This window comes from Dendrobates tinctorius, unplaced genomic scaffold, assembly GCF_039654945.1.
Source record: "Dendrobates tinctorius isolate UK_male_01 unplaced genomic scaffold, ASM3965494v1 ptg000126l, whole genome shotgun sequence".
In the NCBI taxonomy this organism is placed as follows: Eukaryota; Metazoa; Chordata; class Amphibia; order Anura; family Dendrobatidae; genus Dendrobates; species Dendrobates tinctorius.
This window is the reverse complement of record NW_027361794.1, coordinates 15,690,286-15,708,540: the sequence shown is the minus strand read 5'-3', so window position 1 is coordinate 15,708,540 and position 18,255 is coordinate 15,690,286. Positions and strand designations below refer to the sequence as shown.

The following is an 18,255-nucleotide window of genomic DNA, read 5'->3' as shown; positions in this document are numbered from 1 at the left end:
TCGCGGTGTACCGGGAGTTAAAGGGAAGCATCGGCAGGGAGGGGGCTCCCTCCGTGCTTCCCTGAGCCCCCCACGGCAGCACAATGTGCAGCGCTGCTGCGGGGGGCTCCTATCCTCCAGGCCCCCGAATCCAAGATGGCGACGGGGGCCTTCGGGGGCCTGGGGAAGCTGGCTTCCTCAGTGCCTGCAAAGCGCAGGCATGAGGAAGCCTTGTGCACTGCCTGTGACAGATTGCTGATCTGTCACAGTGATCTGTGATGTGACAGATCAGCGATCTGTCACAGGACAGTGATGTCCCACCTGGGACTATGTAATAAAGTAAAAAAAAATTAAAAAAAAAGTGTAAAAATAAATTAAAAAAAATCGCCAAATAAATTAGTAAAAAAAAAAAAAAAATATTCCCCAATAAATTCATTTTTTTAAAATAATTAAAAAAAAAACCAATAAATGTACACATATTAGGTATCGCCGCGTCCGTAACGACCTGCCCTATAAAACTGTCCCATTAGTTAACCCCTTTAGCGAACCCCTTAAAAAATAAAAATAAAAAACGAAGCAAAAAATAATGATTTATTATCATACCGCCAAACAAAAAGTGCAATAACGCGAGATCAAAAAGACGCATATAAATATCCATGGTACCGCTGAAAACGTCATCTTGTCCCGCAAAAAACAAGCCGCCACACAGCATCATCAGCAAAAAAATAAAAAAGTTATAACTCGCAGAATAAAGCGATGCAAAAATAATTATTTTTTATATAAAATAGTTTTCATTGCATAAAACCGACAAAAACATAAAAAAACGACCTAAATGAGGTATCGCTGTAACCATACTGACCCGAAGAATAAAAGCGCTTTATCAATTTTACCGCACGCGGGACGGTGTAAATGCCCCCCCCAAAAGAAATTCATGAAACGCTGGTTTTTGTTCATTCTGCGTCCCAAAAATCGGAATAAAAAGCGATCAAAAAATTTCACGTGCCCGAAAATGGTACCAATAAAAACGTCAACTCGTCCCGCAAAAAATAAGACCTCACATGACTCGGTGGGTCAAAATACGGAAAAATTATAGCTCTCAATATGTGGTGATGCAAAAACTATTTTTACAATAAAAAGCATCTTTTAGCGTGCGACAGCCGCCAAACATAAAAACCGCCATAAATAGTAAATCAAACCCCCCGTTATCACCCCTTTAGTTAGGGAAAAATAATAAAATAAAAAAAATGTATTTATTTCCATTTTTCCATTAGGGTTAGGGCTAGGGTTAGGGCTAGGGGTGTGTTGGGGTAGGGTTAGGTTAGGGTTAGGGCTAGGGTTAGGGTTAGGGCTAGGGCTAGGGTTAGGGCTAGGGTTAGGGCTAGGGTTAGGGCTAGGGTTAGGGGCGTGTTGGGGTTCGGGTTGGAGTTAGAATTGGGGGTTTCCACTGTTTGGGCACATCAGGGGCTCTCCAAATGCAACATGGCGTCTGATCTCAATTCCAGCCAATTCTGAGTTGAAAAAGTCAAATGGTGCTCCTTCCCTTCCAAGCTCTGCTATGCGCCCAAACAGTGTTTTACCCCCTCATGTAGGGTATCAGCCTACTCAGGACAAATTGCAAAACAATTTTTGGGGTCCAATTTCTCCTGTTACCCTTAGGAAAATAAAAAATTGGGGGCAAAAATATCATTTTTGTGGAAAAAAAATGATTTTTTTATTTTCACGTCCGAGTGTTATAAACTTCTGTGAAGCACTTGGGGGTTCAAAATGCTCACCACACATCTAGATAAGTTCCGTGGGGGGTCTAGTGTCCAAAATGGGGTCACTTGTGGGGAGTTTCAATAGTTTAGGTACATCAGGGGCTCTCCAAACGCACATGACACCCGCAGACCATTCCATCAAAGTCTGCGTTCCAAAACGTCACTGCTTCCCTTCCGAGCCCCGACGTGTGTCCATACAGTAGTTTTCTCCCACATATGGGGTGTCAGCGTACTCAGGACAAATTGGACAACAACTTTTGGGGTCCAATTTCTCCTGGTACCCTTGGGAAAATAAAAAAAATGGTGACTAAAAGATCATGTTTGTGGAAAAAATACGAATTTTTTATTTTCACGCCCGGGCGTTGTAAACTTCTGTGAAGCACTGGGGGGGTCAAAGTGCTCACCACACATCTAGATAAGTTTCTTGGGGGGTCTAGTTTACAAAATGGTGTCATTTGTGGGGGGTTTCCACTGTTTAGGTACATTAGGGGCTCTCCAAAGGCAACATGACACCCGCAGACCATTCCATCAAAGTCTGCATTCCAAAACGTCACTACTTCCCTTCCGAGCCCTGACGTGTGCCCATACAGTAGTTTTCTCCCACATATGGGGTAGCAGCGTACTCAGGACAAATTGGAAAACAACTTTTGGGGTCCAATTTCTCCTGGTACCCTTGGGAAAATAAAAAAATGGTGACTAAAAGATCATGTTTGTGGAAAAAATACGAATTTTTTATTTTCACGCCCGGGCGTTGTAAACTTCTGTGAAGCACTGGGGGGGTCAAAATGCTCACCACACATCTAGATAAGTTCCTTGGGGGGTCTAGTTTACAAAATGGTGTCATTTGTGGGGGGTTTCCACTGTTTAGGTACATTAGGGGCTCTCCAAAGGCAATATCACACCCGCAGACTATTCCATCAAAGTCTGCATTCCAAAACGTCACTACTTCCCTTCCGAGCCCCGACGTGTGCCCATACAGTAGTTTTCTCCCACATATGGGGTATCAGCATACTCAGGACAAATTGGACAACAACTTTTGGGGTCCAATTTCTCCTGGTACCCTTGGGAAAATAAAAAAATGGTGACTAAAAGATCATGTTTGTGGAAAAAATACGAATTTTTTATTTTCACGCCCGGGCGTTGTAAACTTCTGTGAAGCACTGGGGGGGTCAAAGTGCTCACCACACATCTAGATAAGTTCCTTAGGGGGTCTAGTTTCCAAAATGGTGTCATTTGTGGGGGGTTCCACTGTTTTGGTACATCAGGAGTTTTCCAAACGCGACATGGTGTCCGATCTCAATTCCAGCCAAAAACGTCAAATGGCGCTGCTTCCCTTCCGAGCTCTGCCATGCCCCCAAATAGTGGTTTACCCCCACATGTGGGGTATCAGCGTACTCAGGACAAATTGCACAATAACTTTTAGGGTCCTGTTACCCTTGGAAAAATAAGAATTGAGGGTGAAAAGATCATTTTTGTGGAAAAAATATGATTTTTTAATTGTATGGCTTTATGTTATAAACTTCTGTGAAGCCCATGGGGGTTCAAAGTTCTCACCACACATCTAGATAAGTTCCTTAGGGTGTCTAGTTTCCAAAATGGTGTCATTTGTGGGGGGTTTCCACTGTTTTGGTACATCAGGGGTTTTCCAAACGCGACATGGTGTCCGATCTCAATTCCAGCCAAAAACGTCAAATGGCGCTGCTTCCCTTCCGAGCTCTGCCATGCGCCCAAATAGTGGTTTACCCCCACATGTGGGGTATCAGCGTACTCAGGACAAATTGCACAATAACTTTTAGGGTCCTGTTACCCTTGGAAAAATAAGAATTGAGGGTGAAAAGATCATTTTTGTTGAAAAAATATGATTTTTTAATTGTATGGCTTTATGTTATAAACTTCTGTGAAGCCCATGGGGGTTCAAAGTTCTCACCACACATCTAGATAAGTTCCTTAGGGGGTCTAGTTTCCAAAATGGTGTCATTTGTGGGGGGTTTCCACTGTTTTGGTACATCAGGGGTTTTCCAAACGCGACATGGTGTCCGATCTCAATTCCAGCCAAAAACGTCAAATGGCGCTGCTTCCCTTCCGAGCTCTGCCATGCGCCCAAATAGTGGTTTACCCCCACATGTGGGGTATCAGCATACTCAGGACAAATTGCACAATAACTTTTAGGGTCCTGTTACCCTTGGGAAAATAAAAATTGGGGTGAAAAGATCATTTTTGTGGAAAAAATATGATTTTTTAATTGTACCGCTGTACGTTATAAACTTCTGTAAAGCCCTTGTGGGTTCAAAGTTCTCACCACATATCTAGATAAGTTCCTTGGGGGGTCTAGTTTCCAAAATGGGGTCACTTGTAGGGGGTTTCCACTGTTTAGGTACATCAGGGACTCTCCAAACGTGACATGGCGTCCAATCTGAATTCCAGCCAATTTTGCATTGAAAAAGTCAAACGGCGCTCCTTCCATTCTGAGCTCTGCCATGCGCCGAAACAGTCGTTCCCCCCCACATATCAGGTATCTGCGTACTCAGGACAAATTGCACAATAACTTTTGCAGTTCAATTTCTCCTGTTACCCTTGGTAAAATAAAAAAAATTGAACCTGAAGTATTTTTTTTATGAAAAAAAGTTAGATGTTCATTTTTTTTTAAATATTCAAAAAAATTCCTGTGACGCACCTAAAGGGTTAATAAACTTCTTGAATGTGGTTTTGAGAACCTTAAGGGGTGCAGTTTTTAGAATGGTGTCACTTTTGTGTATTTTCTATCATATAGACCCCTCAAAGTGGCTTCAAATGTGATGTGGTCCTAAAAATAAAATGGTGTTGTAAAAATGAGAAATCGCTGGTCAACTTTTAACCCTTATAACTTCCTAACAAAAAAAAATTTTGGTTCCAAAATTGTGCTGATGTAAAGTAAACATGTGGGAAATGTTAGTTATCAAGTTTTTTGTGTGCCTTATCTCTGTGATTTAAGGGCATAAAAATTCAAAGTTGGAAAATTGCGAAATTTTCAAAATTTTCGCCAAATTTCCGTTTTTCTCACAAATAAACGCAAGTTATTTGAATGAAATTTTACCACTAACATGAAGTACAATATGTCACGAGAAAACAATGTCAGAATCACCGGGATCCATGGAAGCGTTCGAGAGTTATGACCTCATAAAGGTACAGTGGTCAGAATTGTAAAAATTGGCCCGGTCATGAACGTGCAAACCACCCTTGGGGGTGAAGGGGTTAAAGGACCCGACGTACTATCCCGTCCACGGTCATACGAGCCCGGGTACCGTGGACGGGATAGTACGTCGGATGTCAGGAAGGGGTTAAAAGCCTCAAAATTCTGTGTGTGAATCAGAGCTGAGATCTAACGTGATAGAAGATTACAGTGCGGGGAAGACGGGAAACCTTCATATAGACGGCCGGTGGGGATGGAGTCAGTTACGGACTCCGGCCAAATATGTTTCTAGAGCCGTAGTAGAAGATGAAGATGTCGTCCTCATCATGAAGTAGTTATTTCTCCTGTCCCGTGTAATGAATATCTCCTGCAGTATTGCTAATGCCGATTCCAGTGTCGGTAATGAGACGAGAATTAGCGTTATGGAAGATGAGTCTATGAGGAACGTATTCAGCTGCCGACTCCGAGGGAGAAACTGCTTGTTGTCTGTGGCCTAAATATATAGGTTTTATTAGTAGATGTAAAGAAGGAAACTAAATACTGTAAAATAATAAATCTCCTCATATGTTTCCCTTATTATCTCCAGTAATTGTATTATTACACAGGATTTTTATGATGTTACATCGGCTCATCTTCTCATTCAGGTCTCTACAATATCGGATCCTCTCAGTGAAGATCTTCTACATAAGAGAATTTTCCTGATTTACCCATCAAAGATGGATATGGACAGAGACAAGATGGCGGAGAGGATATTACACCTCACCCTAGAGATCCTCTTCCGGCTTACTGGAGAGGTGAGAGATTCTGATGACGTCACATTACATCAGTCTTATCTATGGGAATAACAGATGGACAGAACTGGAGAGGTGAGGACTCTGGAAATGTCTGTAGTGAGATTTATTAATGTGTCTCTCCATAACCAGGATTACACAGTAGTGAAGAAGACCTCTAGTGAGCGCTGTCAGGACCCTGTGTCTGAGGGATGGAGAAGACCCCTGAGCCCAATCACAGGGCCTCCACCTCTCCCACTAATCCATGGTGACATAAATGTCCAGGAGATCCTAGAACTCACCTACAAGATGATTGAGCTGCTGACTGGAGAGGTGACACTGCTGGGAATGCTGCGACATTATACAGTAACGCTATGAAGGGATCGGGGGATGACGGTATCATTGTATGTGTCAGGTTCCTATAAGGTGTCAGGATGTCGCCGTCTATTTCTCCATGGAGGAGTGGGATTATTTAGAAGGACACAAAGATCTGTACAAGGACGTCATGATGGAGGTTCCCCAGCCCCTCTCATCACCAGGTAATAGACAGGACTAAATACACACGGCCTATAATTATCTGTATGTAAAGAATGAATTCAGTCCCTGTATGTGTTTCCTCCAGATCTATCCAGTAAGAAGACAACACCAGAGAGATGTCCCCGTCCTCTTCTTCCACAGGACTATAAACAAGAAGATCTCAATGTTCCTCAGGATCATCAGGTAGATGGAGAGAAGTTGTCATGAGATCTCCCCTATGATGTGTAGACGGCTGTGAAGGTCTTGTGCTCAGTCTTGTTTTATCCACCAGTATTATATGTTTTATTCTTATGTAATGAGAACGGTGGAGATGGCAGGATTAGAGATGATCTTAGATGTGACTTCTCCATCTGTCTGTGACTTTTTACAATATTTATTTTAGGGTGAAGATTTGACCCATATTAATACTACAGAGACATATGTGAAGGGTGATGAGCGATGTAAAGAGGAGATTACTGCTTATAACCAGTCAGGTGAGTACTGACCACTAAATATAGACAAGTTAGAGATTCTTCTCAGTCACTGGCTATGGCGGCTTTATCGGTGGTGTAGTCCGGCCGTATCACAGTCGTGTGATCACCATTTTGCCGCTAGACCACGTTTTCCACCATCCAAAACATTTCAAATGACGTTGTTCATTGAAAGCCCTTTTCTATAGAAGTTACAACCTGGAGGATCCATTGAGGATCCGGTATTAGAAGACGCTGACCATTACCTGCCCAGATCTGTAAACTAGAAAGCCAAATGACATAGAATGTGCTGACAAGTTAGAAAATCACTTGAAGAAAAATATTATGATGGGCCTGTAAGAGAAAGCGGAGGGTAATGATGCTGTTGGCTTCCTAGATCCCTGATATCTTATTGGATGAATCTACCTTCTCTCCCTTCTGTGCTGCTGAATGTCTCATATGGTCCCTACAAGACCAGGTCCAGTCTTTCTGGCCAAACTTCTCTTTTATGATCACTAACATTAAATGTGCAGTGAGGCCAAGTGTGAATTTCTGTACAATAACAACAGAGTTTCCCTTTATCCTGACTTTTCAATTTAAAAATGACTAACTTCAAACAGGGTCGCGAGAAACTACATAAAAATATTACACCTGTGCCATGATATATCTCTAAGCTGTGCGTGGCTGATGGCTGTAATATACATTTATTCCCGCCTGCAGGAGATGTGTTGGCATGGCTCGAGCGCTGACTTCATGGATTCACTCCAAGTCCTATATTACAATGTTTTCAATCCTAAGGAATTCAGATTACTGCACAATCTCTCCTGAAATGGGGAGCACTAATACTTTCCTGCTCTTGTGGTCAGGACTCATAGTAGCTCCAATGGTCCACCATGAATGAGTGCAGTTTATAGATAAATGGTGTACACTCTGTTAAGTGTAGGGCAGGTGCAGGCTGAACCTGGAGCTAGTCCAGTTAGAGTCATATAAGTGAAGAAACAGCCGCACTCAAAATATGATTTTTCAAGTGCATAACATAGATGAATTTATTGAAGTCACCACAGCAGTAATAAAGTATCAAGGTAACGTTTCAACCCTGTTATGGGTCTTTATCAAGCCTCACTTAAGTAGAAAAATGGATTATAGAGGAGAGACCACAGCGGAATAGTACAAAGATCCCAGATAGGGCTATGAGAAATACAGGCGAGTCCGGCAGGGCACAGAGAAGGACAAAGGTCCTGATAGGGGCTGAAGGTCCAGAGCAAAAGCACCGTCTGTGGTGATGTGTTTCAGCGCTGTGATCTCATCCCCCGAGATCTTGGTGCCGAGATCTCCATCTGCCCATGCGACGCCTCCCGGCAGCCATTTTCCTGCAGTCCACCGCACAGAAAACCATGGAAGAGCTGCTGGGGGCTCTGGCCTTTCACAAAATGTCGGCAGAGCCCCCCACAGCATCGGGGACAGAGTATAACGGCAGCACCCGACATCCGCATCGGTGTGCCGCACATTGGAACGCCCCCTCATCTCAGCCTGTGACCTGCAGCAATGCACCACTCTTGTCTGCTCCAGCAGCGACCCTGGGACCCCACTTCACCGCAGCCACCACCCCCAGTAAGCAATACGACGCATGGATTATAAAAAGCATCACCATTTTATTAAAAATAGTTTTTTCCCTATTTTTCTCCTCAAAATTTGGGGTGCATCTTATAATCCGGAGCGTCTTATAATCCAAAAAATGCGTTACTTCAGTTGGACATCACACAATCCCATACTGCTAGACTGGATGGTACTACAGGTCCCAGGCAACCTAATCTTATTGGAAGGACAGAGCCTGTGCCATCCAGAGTTTCTGGTTGCGATGTCTCCTGCATCACCAGCGCCCCCTGCAGAATGAATAAGGCGGCGCCTGGTGGCAGACACAGATGTTGCAGGACCAGATCCCAGAAAAATTGTGACACACCATTTACAGAAGTCCTAATATGACAAAATAGAAAACCAGAGCAGTAGAAAACCCAATAAAGTGGCTCAATTATGGAAATTATAACCCTCAGGGAATTAATCTATAGGAGTAGTGACTATTTTGACTTCACAGCCACTCTCTGGAAATTAGCACTGAGTGGATGTTGGAGAGAGAAAATCGCACATTTGCCATCTCACTACCCATCACATAGTGCCCAGATTGTGCTCCGGGAGACACACACCGTAAATGAAGTGGGTTCTTCTCGCTATAGTAATGCCAAATACATGGATGATGAATGTGGTTTGGGCGCACTACAAGGCTCAGAAGTGAGAGAAAGATGTGACTTTGGGAGAGCGGATATTGCTGAATTGGTTTATGGAAGCCATGTTGCTTTTCAAGAGCATTAGAGCCACTAATAATGTGGAAACCTCTGTTTTTTCCTCTGGTAGATGATGGACCTGAGTGGGGCTTGTTTTTTTCTGTGAGATGAGTACAAGTTTTATTGTTATTATTTTCACCTACATTTGGGAGGCAGAATGAACAAACAGTCGAACACCACGCTCTACTGATTCATGCTATGAGGTTTTCTATCAGACTGAAATGTCATTGTCTTGGTGATTAATTAAACTTCTTTATCATAATTTGCATGTTTAAAGAGATTAAGTAGAAATGTTAATAAATATAAATTTCAAGGATTTTATTCAAAAATAATAATTGGTTTTATTCTTGGCAGATGACTGTACCAGGAGATCAGGGGGACAGCTGACATCTTCAGTTTATAAATCAGATGATCTTGAGATTACACCAGATACAATTGAAGTGAATGCCATTACTCCAGATATTCCTTCATCCCTTCACAGCAAAGATCGACCATCTGATCCTTTGAAACAGGTCCTGTCTTCTGATTCATTACTGACCCCTGAGGAAACTCAAAGTCATAAAAGAAGCATTAAAAAGCAAACTGATAAAGCAAAGAAACCATTTTCACGTTCTGAATATGTAAATAGTTTTCCCCTCGAAAAGTCTTTTCTTAAATATCAAAAAATTCACACAGAGGAGAATAGATATTCTTGCTCCAAGTGTGGGAAATGTTTTAACCAGAAATCACATCTAGTTACACATCAGAGAACTCACACAGAGGAGAAGCTATTTTCCTGTTCAGAATGTGGAAAATGTTTTAGCCATAAATCACATCTTATCACACATCAGAGAACTCACACAGGGGAGAAGCCATTTTCCTGCTCAGAATGTGGGAAATGTTTTACAGAGAAATCAAATCTTATCACACATCAGAGAACTCACACAGGGGAGAAGCCTTTTTCATGTTCAGAATGTGGGAAATGTTTTAACCATAAATCGAATCTTATCAAACATCAGAGAACTCACACAGGGCAGAAGCCTTTTTCATGTTCAGAATGTGGGAAATGGTTTAACCATAAATCACATCTTATCACACATCAGAGAACCCACACAGGGGAGAAGCCATTTTCCTGTTCAGAATGTGGGAAATGTTTTACAGATAAATCAAGTCTTATCAAACATCAGAGAACTCACACAGGGGAGAAGCCTTTTTCATGTTCAGAATGTGGAAAATGTTTTACAGCTCAACCAAATCTTATCACACATCAGAGAACTCACACAGGGAAGAAACCTTTTTCATGTTCAGAATGTGGGAAATGTTTTACAGCTCAATCAAATCTTATCACACATCAGAGAACTCACACAGGGAAGAAGCCTTTTTCATGTTCAGAATGTGGAAAATGTTTTACAGCTCAATCAAATCTTATCACACATCAGAGAACTCACACAGGGAAGAAACCTTTTTCATGTTCAGAATGTGGGAAATGTTTTCACTGTAAATCAAGTCTTATCAAACATCAGAGCACTCACACAGGGGAGAAGCCTTTTTCCTGTTCAAAATGTGGGAAATATTTTACAGATAAATTAAGTCTTATCAAACATCAGAGAACTCACACAGGGGAGAAGCCTTTTTCCTGTTCAGAATGTGGGAAATATTTTACAGATAAATTAAGTCTTATCAAACATCAGAGAACTCACACAGGGGAGAAGCCTTTTTCCTGTTCAGAATGTGGGAAATGTTTTACAGATAAATCAAATCTTATCAAACATCAGAGAACTCACACAGGGGAGAAGCTTTTTTCATGTTCCTAATGCGGGAAAAGTTTTATTTGGGAATTTAACTCTTAATAAACTTCAGAGTAGTCACACAGGGAAGAAGCCTTTTTCAGCTTCAGAATCTTGTTTTAACTGAAAAGTGTATCTTATCATTTCTCATGTTTGGGCTCTTTAAAATATAAACACTCATACTCTCCTTCCATGCCTGTGCTGATTAATTGGTGTCGCGATTCACATTCCCGCATTTCTTATCAAAGGGCACATCTTCTCACTCCGGTGCCATTACTGCCTCAGCTTGGAAAAAGGACTTAACTCACAGGCTTGAGCTGTCTTACATCATGAAAGTCTTGCAATTTCTCCTTTCTTAATGTCGGACTCACAAGAAAACAGCTCCACAAATCTTCTTGTGTTCTCACCGAAGCCCACATACTGAGCAATGTTTGCTTCACAGGGGAATTTACTCCCCCCCCCCCCCCCAAGCCACAGGGGATTCTGATATGTGGAACACCATAATTGATTTGTATATCATATTGCATCTATGCCTACTAAACAAGACATGGAGCAATTTATACAGAGGCTGGAGACCACACACAAAACTGAAAATATTTCCCTCACTTAGAGCCTGTCACAGCTTACTGTCAAGGTACAGAGATTATTGGATGATGTTGTACAAGTTTTCAACCATCTAAATGCTCATAAACTAACACTGGATCTTCACAGCCAGCAAATAAACAGTCTGTATAATATGGTTGATGAGCAAGAAAATCACAATAATATCTGGATAAGAGGTATACCTGAAAGCATTAATACACAAGTGATTATGCAGACACTGCTCACTTTATTCAATACTATCCTTGGTGATCCTATTGATGTTCATCCCCGTCCATCACTGTGTATGGAGGGGGCCCAGTGTCCATCCGTCACTGTGTATGGGGGGTGTCATGATCCAGGCGGGATCTGACAGTTAAATGGACAAAAGTGAACTTTTTTTCCTTTGGCTTGGTGCCAAAGTGAGACTATTGCCCCCGGTGGCCATTAGAATTATCACACGTGGTGTCGTTCATTCTGAGTTGCCCAAGTCTCTGTTCATTTTAATGGGGCTGAATGATACAACCTCCTGGTTACATTGAACCTGTTTGGTTCCCTTGCTTCCAGGGAAGAACTTCAGGACTACTGCGTCTTGGATGCATTATGATTGCTGTAGCAGCCTGGGTATATACTGCTTGCGGAGCTTTATCTGGTAAAGTCTCCTGTCCTATTGTTGGCAATGATGATGGAATGGCTGCTGGTTGAGGTACAATTGCAGCCTGAGGAACGATCTGCCTTACTGCAGCTGGTGTCACTGCTGCTGTACGTGGCACTGGTGGTATTGCCATGGCTGGGGTTACTGACGGAGCCGCAGTTGTTGTCGCCCCCTGGTGTTCCTGTGGGGCTATCAGCTTGGCAGGAATCCTGCAGACATGAAGCGCGTACCATCCCCTGTCTCCAAGATGGCAGGTAAAGGAGACGTCCTCACCAGGGATCGCGCTCCAGATGTCCCCGGATGAGATGACCTTCGACATCCTGCCTGTTCACAAACAGGTCCGGAGCTTTTCTGGAGTCCTGGATGAACCCGAATCCTCTGCCGAGGTCGAAGCAGAGGACTCTGTTATGATTCGGTCACTGAGGAGGATTACTGGGGAATCAGCTAAGCAACCAGGAAACCAGAAAGGTTGGCAACTTAGCGGATTGCAGACCCCTAAACCTAACAACACAACTAGCATTAGCCATGGGATGTGTCTACAATGCCCTAGATGCTTCGGCACAGCCAAAGAGTTAACTAAGCCTAAAGCAAGAAAGGGGAAAACTAAACTGCCCCGGAGTAGAACCCTAAAGGAATAGACAGCCCCCAAACATATATTGTCGGTGAGAAACGATGAAGCACAAATATAGGCAGAAAATAGAATGAGCAAGTGATGGGGCCCAAACTGTCTAGATAGGACAGGAAAGAAAAGATACTGTCTGCAATCACAAAAAAACCCTAAAAAATCCAACACGTCTGATATGCAAAAACACTGAGGCCACACAACCTCTCCCCCACTAGATCAGCATTCTGGTGTGAACTGGAAGCAAAGCAAAAGATACTAATATAAAAGGGAATTAGCAATACTGAACAGAATGACATAAGCTGTGACATATGAGCGGGGTCAGGCTCAGACTGAGGCACCGGTATACCGGAGATTCCTCCGGTATACCGGAGATTCCTCCGGTAGGCCCAGCCCTCAGCTCCTGCCTCCTTCATAAGTCCCTGCCAGGGTCTGTCTGGCCTGACCCTGGAGTGATACCTGGAAAATGCCCTGTGGTGGTGGGTGGGCCCTGATGATGAGAGGGAATAGGTCACGCCGTCGCGGGGGCCCTTAAAAGCGTGGCTCTTTTAAAATGTGGGCCCTTTAAAAGTGTGTCCGAAGAGTTAATGCAGCACATACCTTCAGCTAGTGCACTGCTTTCCTGCTCTGTCTGTGTGTTGCTGGCTATTAGCACTGCAGACAGACGCTGTGGTGTCAGCAGGCTGTGCTCACTCTCTCCTCTGCTCCTGTCCTGAGTCTGACCTGTAAAATGCCGGCTGTGCTGGCTTCATCAGCTCTCTCAAGTGCAGGCTGTGCAGCAATACATTTTTTTCTGGGTGAGTGTTCAGCAAATGTGTATGCATTACAGTATTTGTATATGCCTCTGTATCTGCTTGTGTGTATATGGGGGCCCTGTGTCCGTCCATCACTGTATATGGAGGTCCCGTCACCATGTTCATCCCCGTCCATCACTGTGTATGGAGGGGGCCCAGTGTCCATCCGTCACTGTGTATGGGGGGTGTCATGATCCAGGCGGGATCTGACAGTTAAATGGACAAAAGTGAACTTTTTTTCTTTTGGCTTGGTGCCAAAGTGAGACTATTGCCCATGGTGGCCATTAGAATTATCACACGTGGTGTCGTTCATTCTGAGTTGCCCCGGTGGTGGTTAGTGGTATCGCACTTTAGTCTTAGGTTTAATGTACACTTAATTACATGTCAGGTGTTAGGCTCTATAAAAGAGAGTCAGGTGGGTTCAATCACTGCTGATGATATTGTTTAATTGTGTGTTCATTCACAAGGAAGCCTGGGTGAAAGAAGGAGCTGAACATGAGTCCTGCGCAGCCTAGCCAGAGGGGACGAGTGACAGCTATGTGGTCTGCAAGAAGGGCTGGCATGGCGTGGTGGAGTCACAGTTTATGGTGTCAGCAGGAGGTGCTTGCATGGCTTGGTGGAGTGGCGACTATGAAGAGAGTTGCACTCAGCATGCTCGACTTGGTTGCTGAGAGCTGGACTCAAGCATGCTTGACTGCTTGGCAGAAGCTGGACTCATCTTTGGGACTCTGTTTCTGGACTGCTGCAACTGGTGATGGACTCTGCTCCCAGGCTGCACTATGGTGAAGGATTCGGTTATGGTGATGGATCCGGGTGGAGGAGAAGATGCACGCAGGTGGTGGGGCTTTGTTGCAGGAGCATAAGCAACAGAGCATAAAGCTAAATGGTGTCCCCTGTATTGTCTTCTTTCCTTTTGTGTCTTTAGTGCAGTGGTGGGATTAGTTTCCGCACCGACATATTCCCTAGTGAGGGTTTAGGGTCAGGGCGAGCTAGGGTGCGGAGCCGGCATAGGGAATGTTAGGAGTGCAGGGACACTGGCTCAGGGGAGCTCAGGAGGTCTCCTCGTCCCTATTCCCTATCGCAGGGCCCACCATTGTTAATCTTACCCAGGTTTCCTTTATTATTTAAATTTGCCGTACTGGAGGCGGGGTTTCCAGACTACTGTGTATAACGTGTAATACCTAAATTCGCCAGGTGGAGGCGGCGTATCCATCTGCACGTTTTATTATTTAAATTCGCCCCACTGCAGGCGGTGTATCCAGGGTCACGAGTGTCGTATGGGTTCTCCTTGCGGTATCCGCTGCGTCCAGACACACGTGTCCGTGACAGGGGGCCCTGTGTCCGTCCATCACTGTATATGGGGGTCTCCTCACCATGTTCATCCCCGTCCATTACTGTGTATGGAGGGGGCCCAGTGTCCATCCGTCACTGTATGGGGGGCCCTGTGTCTGTCCATCACTGTATATGGGGGTCCCGTCACCATGTTCATCCCCGTCCATCACTGTGTATGGAGGGGGCACAGTGTCCATCCATCACTGTGTATGGGGGGCCCTGTGTCCGTCCATCACTGTATATGGGGGTCCCGTCACCATGTACATCCCCGCCATCACTGTGTATGGAGGGGGCCCAGAGTCCATCCGTCACTGTGTATGGGGGGGCCCCATGTTTGTCCCCGTCCGTCACTGTATATGGGGGCCCCGTGTCCGTCACTGTGTATGGGGGCCCATGTGTTCGTCCGTCACTGTGTATGGGGGCCCCTGTGTCCGTCCGTTACTGTGTATGGGACCCCCATGTCTGTCCTTCACTGTATATGGGGGTGCCAGTCCAGTACACTACATCAGCAGGCACGCTGGATGGGGGGAAGTTTATTTGTGGGGTCTGGAGGGGTTTACAGGGTGCATGTAGTGGAGCCGCACGGAGCGGAGCCCCGATTTTCAGAGTCTGCCCCGCTGTTGTGACCGGGAGATTATTTTTCCCGCAGACACAGGGAGTACACGGCAGAGCCCCGAGGAGTACTTTAAAACTCGCACGTGACGTTCCATTGGAAATGACGTGCTGGAAGCTTACCGGAAATGAGGTCATTTCGGGAGGATATTGTGACGGAACCATGGAGGCACTTCAAGGAATGCTTCAGATCCATCACCGTGTCCTCCAACAGCGAGGACAGCGAGATCGCCTTGGAATCGGGGATGCCGGCCCTGTGAGCAGATTATGATATGTCCTGCATCGGGAGGCTCAGGTGGGCACTACAATGGGAGCCGGGCTGCTATAGTATCTTTATAGAATCTTTCTTTCTCTCTGTCTTCTTTCTCTCTCTGTTCTTTCTTTCCCTCTCTAATCTTTCTCTCTGTTTCTTTCTTTCCCTCTCTAATCTTTCTTTCTCTCTCTGTTTCTTTCTCTGTTCTTTCTTTCTCTCTGTGTTCTTTCTTTCTCTCTCCTTTCTTTCTCTCTGGTTTTTTTTTTCTCTCTCTCTGTTCTTTCTTTCTTTATTTTCCTCAGTACCAGTCAGTGTGCCCACAGTATTATTATGATTATTTATTGTTATAGCGCCATTTATTCCATGGCGCTTTACATGTAAGGAAGGGTATACATAATAAAACAAGTACAATAATGTTAAAGAATACAAGTCATAACTGGTACAGGAGGAGAGATGACCCTGCCCGCGAAAAATCACAATCTACAAGGGATGGGTGAGAATACAGTAGTCGAGGGTAGAGCTGGTCATGCAGCGGTTTGGTCGATCGGTGGTTACTGCAGGTTATAGGCTTGTCGGAAGAGGTGGGTCTTCAGGCTCTTTTTGAAGGTTTTGATGGTAGGTGAGAGTCTGATATGTTGTGGTAGAGAGTTCCAGAGTAGGGGTGATGCGCGAGAGAAGTCTTGTATGCTATTGTGGGAAGAGGAGATAAGAGGGGATTAGAGAAGGAGATCTTGTGAGGATCGGAGGTTGCGTGCGGGAAAGTACCGGGAGACGAGGTCACAGATGTATGGAGGAGACAGGTTGTGGATGGCTTTGTATGTCATGGTTAGGGTTTTGTACTGGAGTCTCTGGGCAATGGGGAGCCAGTGAAGGGATTGACAGTGGGGAGAAGCTGGGGAATAGCGGGGGGACAGGTGGATTAGTCTGGCAGCAGAGTTTAGAATAGATTGGAGGGGTGCGAGAGTGTTCGAGGGGAGGCCACAGAACAGGAGGTTGCAGTAGTCAAGGCGAGAGATAATGAGGGCAAGGACTAGGGTTTTTGCAGATATTTGGTTGCGTAACGAACGGATTCGTGAAATATTTTTGAGTTGAAGTCGGCAGGAAGTGTAAAGGGCTTGGATATGTGGTTTGAAGGAGAGATCAGCGTCAAGGATTACCCCGAGGCAGCGAGCTTGTGGGACTGGGGAGAGTGGGCAGCCATTTACTGTAATGGATAGGTTCGTTGGGGGGGGGTCACTTGAGATGGGGGAAAGATGATGAATTCTGTTTTGGCCATGTTAAGTTTCAGAAATCTAGCGGAGAAGAAGGATGAAATAGTGGACAGACATTGAGGGATTCTGGTTAGTAGGGAGGTGATGTCTGGTCCAGAGATGTAGATCTGTGTGTCATCAGCATAGAGATCATACTGAAAGCCATGAGATTCTATGAGCTGTCCCAGGCCAAAGGTGTAAACGGAGAAGAGCAGGGGCCCTAGGACTGAACCTTGTGGGACGCCGACATATAGGGGGCGAGGTGAGGAGGTGGTGTGTGAGTGGGAGATGCTTAATTTCCGGTCTGTTAGGTATGATGAGATCCAGGATAGGGCCAAGTCTGTGATGCCAAGGGATGAGAGGGTCTGTAATAATAGGGAATGGTCCACTGTGTCAAAGGCAGCCGACAGATCCAGGAGGAGGAGGACAGAGTAGTGTCGCTTGCTCTTGGCGGTTAAGAGGTCATTGGTGACCTTAGTAAGGCCAGTTTCAGTGGAGTGGTGTGACCGGAAGCCAGATTGTAAGCGGTCAAAGAGGGAGCAAGAAGAGAGATGGGAGGACAGTTCAAGGTAGACGTGTTGTTCCAGTAGCTTGGAGGCATAGGGGAGAAGTGATATAGGGCGATGGCTAGATACAGAGGATGGGTCAAGAGAGGGCTTTTTGAGGATAGGTGTGATGGAGGCAAGTTTAAAGCTTGAGGGGAAAACACCAGTTGTTAGTGATAGGTTGAAGAGATGGGTTAAGGTTGGGATGAAGACTGTGGGATGGGATCGGGTCAAGTGCACAGGTGGTGAGATGTGATCTTGAGAGTAGAGTGGAGAGTTGATCTTCTGTAATGGTGGAGAAGTTGGTTTTGGAGGTGGAGGGCTTGGAAGTCGGGAGGAAGGGCTCTGGGGGTTGTTGACCAAAACTGTCTCTGATGTTATCAATCTTCTGCTTGAAAAATGAGGCAAAGTCTTCAGCTGAGATGAGTGGGGAGGGAGAAGGTGCTGGGGGACGGAGGAGAGAATTCAAGGTGTTGAATAACTCTTTAGGGTTGTGAGACAGGGAGGATATGAGAGCTGAGAAGTAGGTTTGTTTAGCTGTGGCGAGTGTCTTGAAAGTAGTGAGGGACTGTTTGAAAGCGATGAAGTGCTTGTTGGAGTGGGATCTTTTCCATCTGCGCTCAGCAGCCCTGGAAGCTCGCCTCAGTTCTTTGGTCAGGCTGGTGTGCCAGGGCTGTCTGTTGATTTTGTGAGCTTTGGTATGTGTATGTGGGGCAGCAGATTCCAAAGCTACAGCTATTGTGGTGTTATATAGAGCAGCAGCGTCATCCGCATTGTGTAAGGAACTTATATCTGTGAGAGGGAGGAGGGATTCAGAGAATGAGTTTAAGTCAAGGTGTTTAAGATT

The 18,255-nt window shown here is 45.0% G+C and overlaps 1 protein-coding gene across 1 annotated transcript in view; it reads left to right on the top strand.

The window, feature by feature from the left end:
- Positions 1-5,526: 5,526 nt before the first annotated feature.
- LOC141047338 (uncharacterized) overlaps positions 5,527-18,255 on the top strand; it is a 148,070-nt gene continuing 135,341 nt past the window's right edge. The window contains 6 exon segments of the mRNA XM_073542399.1: positions 5,527-5,699; positions 5,829-6,008; positions 6,091-6,214; positions 6,298-6,395; positions 6,595-6,685; positions 9,355-10,749. Of these exon segments, the coding sequence (XP_073398500.1) occupies positions 5,622-5,699; positions 5,829-6,008; positions 6,091-6,214; positions 6,298-6,395; positions 6,595-6,685; positions 9,355-10,749 (1,966 nt within the window). The 5' untranslated portion in view covers positions 5,527-5,621.